Source organism: Mesitornis unicolor, unplaced genomic scaffold (assembly GCF_000695765.1).
Source record: "Mesitornis unicolor isolate BGI_N332 unplaced genomic scaffold, ASM69576v1 scaffold32402, whole genome shotgun sequence".
NCBI lineage: Eukaryota > Metazoa > Chordata > Aves > Mesitornithiformes > Mesitornithidae > Mesitornis > Mesitornis unicolor.
Genome location: NW_010169032.1, coordinates 1 through 758, shown reverse-complemented (window position 1 = coordinate 758; position 758 = coordinate 1). Strand labels below are relative to the sequence as shown.

The following is a 758-nucleotide window of genomic DNA, read 5'->3' as shown; positions in this document are numbered from 1 at the left end:
GTGCCCACCGAAGATGGTGTTCTCCTCGGTGTAGTCCTTGCGGCAGTCCAGGCGGAGCAGGGTCCCGTAGTTGAAATCCTCCACCACCCCCTCGAACTGCAGGCAGAACGGGCGCCATTTCTGGGGAGCAAAAAAGCATCGTTATCCCTAAAACCCCGGGGAGAGGGGAGGGAAATCAGTGTGTGCCCCCCCTCGCTCTGCACCCACCTCCTTGGCAGGCTCCGATTTCAGGTCTTCGGGGTCGAGCACGTCGATTTTAAGATCCCTGAAGGTTCTCCTGAACTCGCTGTAGATCTGGTCGTCGACTTTGGTGAGGTTCAGGAACTTGGGGTCGACGGAGGAGATGAGCTGGGGAGGGAAATTAAAGGATTAATAACCGTGATGCCCCCACGAGCCCCAGCACCACCACGGTGACCCCTACCCTGGGACTTACGTTGAAGTAGACCTGGGCGTGCTGGTGCGCCTTCATGGCCCAGGCCAGCTCCACGCGCGGCTGCGGGGGCAGGAGCGGGGTCAGGCAGGGCTGTGCCTCCAGGGGGTCCTCTCCTCCCCTCCTGGGGGGTCCCCTCCTCCCCATAAGGGGGGAATGGGAATGGGAGGGGAAGTGGGAATGGGTGGCAGGTGATGGGGAGGGGGCCTGACAGGCAGACCCCTCAGGACGGATGCAGTGGGGGTTCATGGGTGATGCTATAGACCCCAACTGTGCCCCCCTCTAGGGGCTCACACCCCCTCGCTGCTGGGGACCCCCCAGGACTGGG

The 758-nt window shown here is 62.7% G+C and overlaps 1 protein-coding gene across 1 annotated transcript in view; it reads right to left on the bottom strand.

Moving 5' to 3' along the window:
- The window catches only part of PBDC1 (polysaccharide biosynthesis domain containing 1), a gene marked incomplete at its 5' end in the record, with an annotated part of 744 nt that extends 251 nt beyond the window's left edge, over positions 1–493 (bottom strand). Inside the window, 3 exons of the mRNA XM_010179235.1 lie at positions 9–120; positions 208–348; positions 434–493. Of these exons, the coding sequence (XP_010177537.1) occupies positions 9–120; positions 208–348; positions 434–493 (313 nt within the window). The remainder of the gene's footprint in view (positions 1–8; positions 121–207; positions 349–433) is intronic.
- Positions 494–758: the final 265 nt, after the last annotated feature.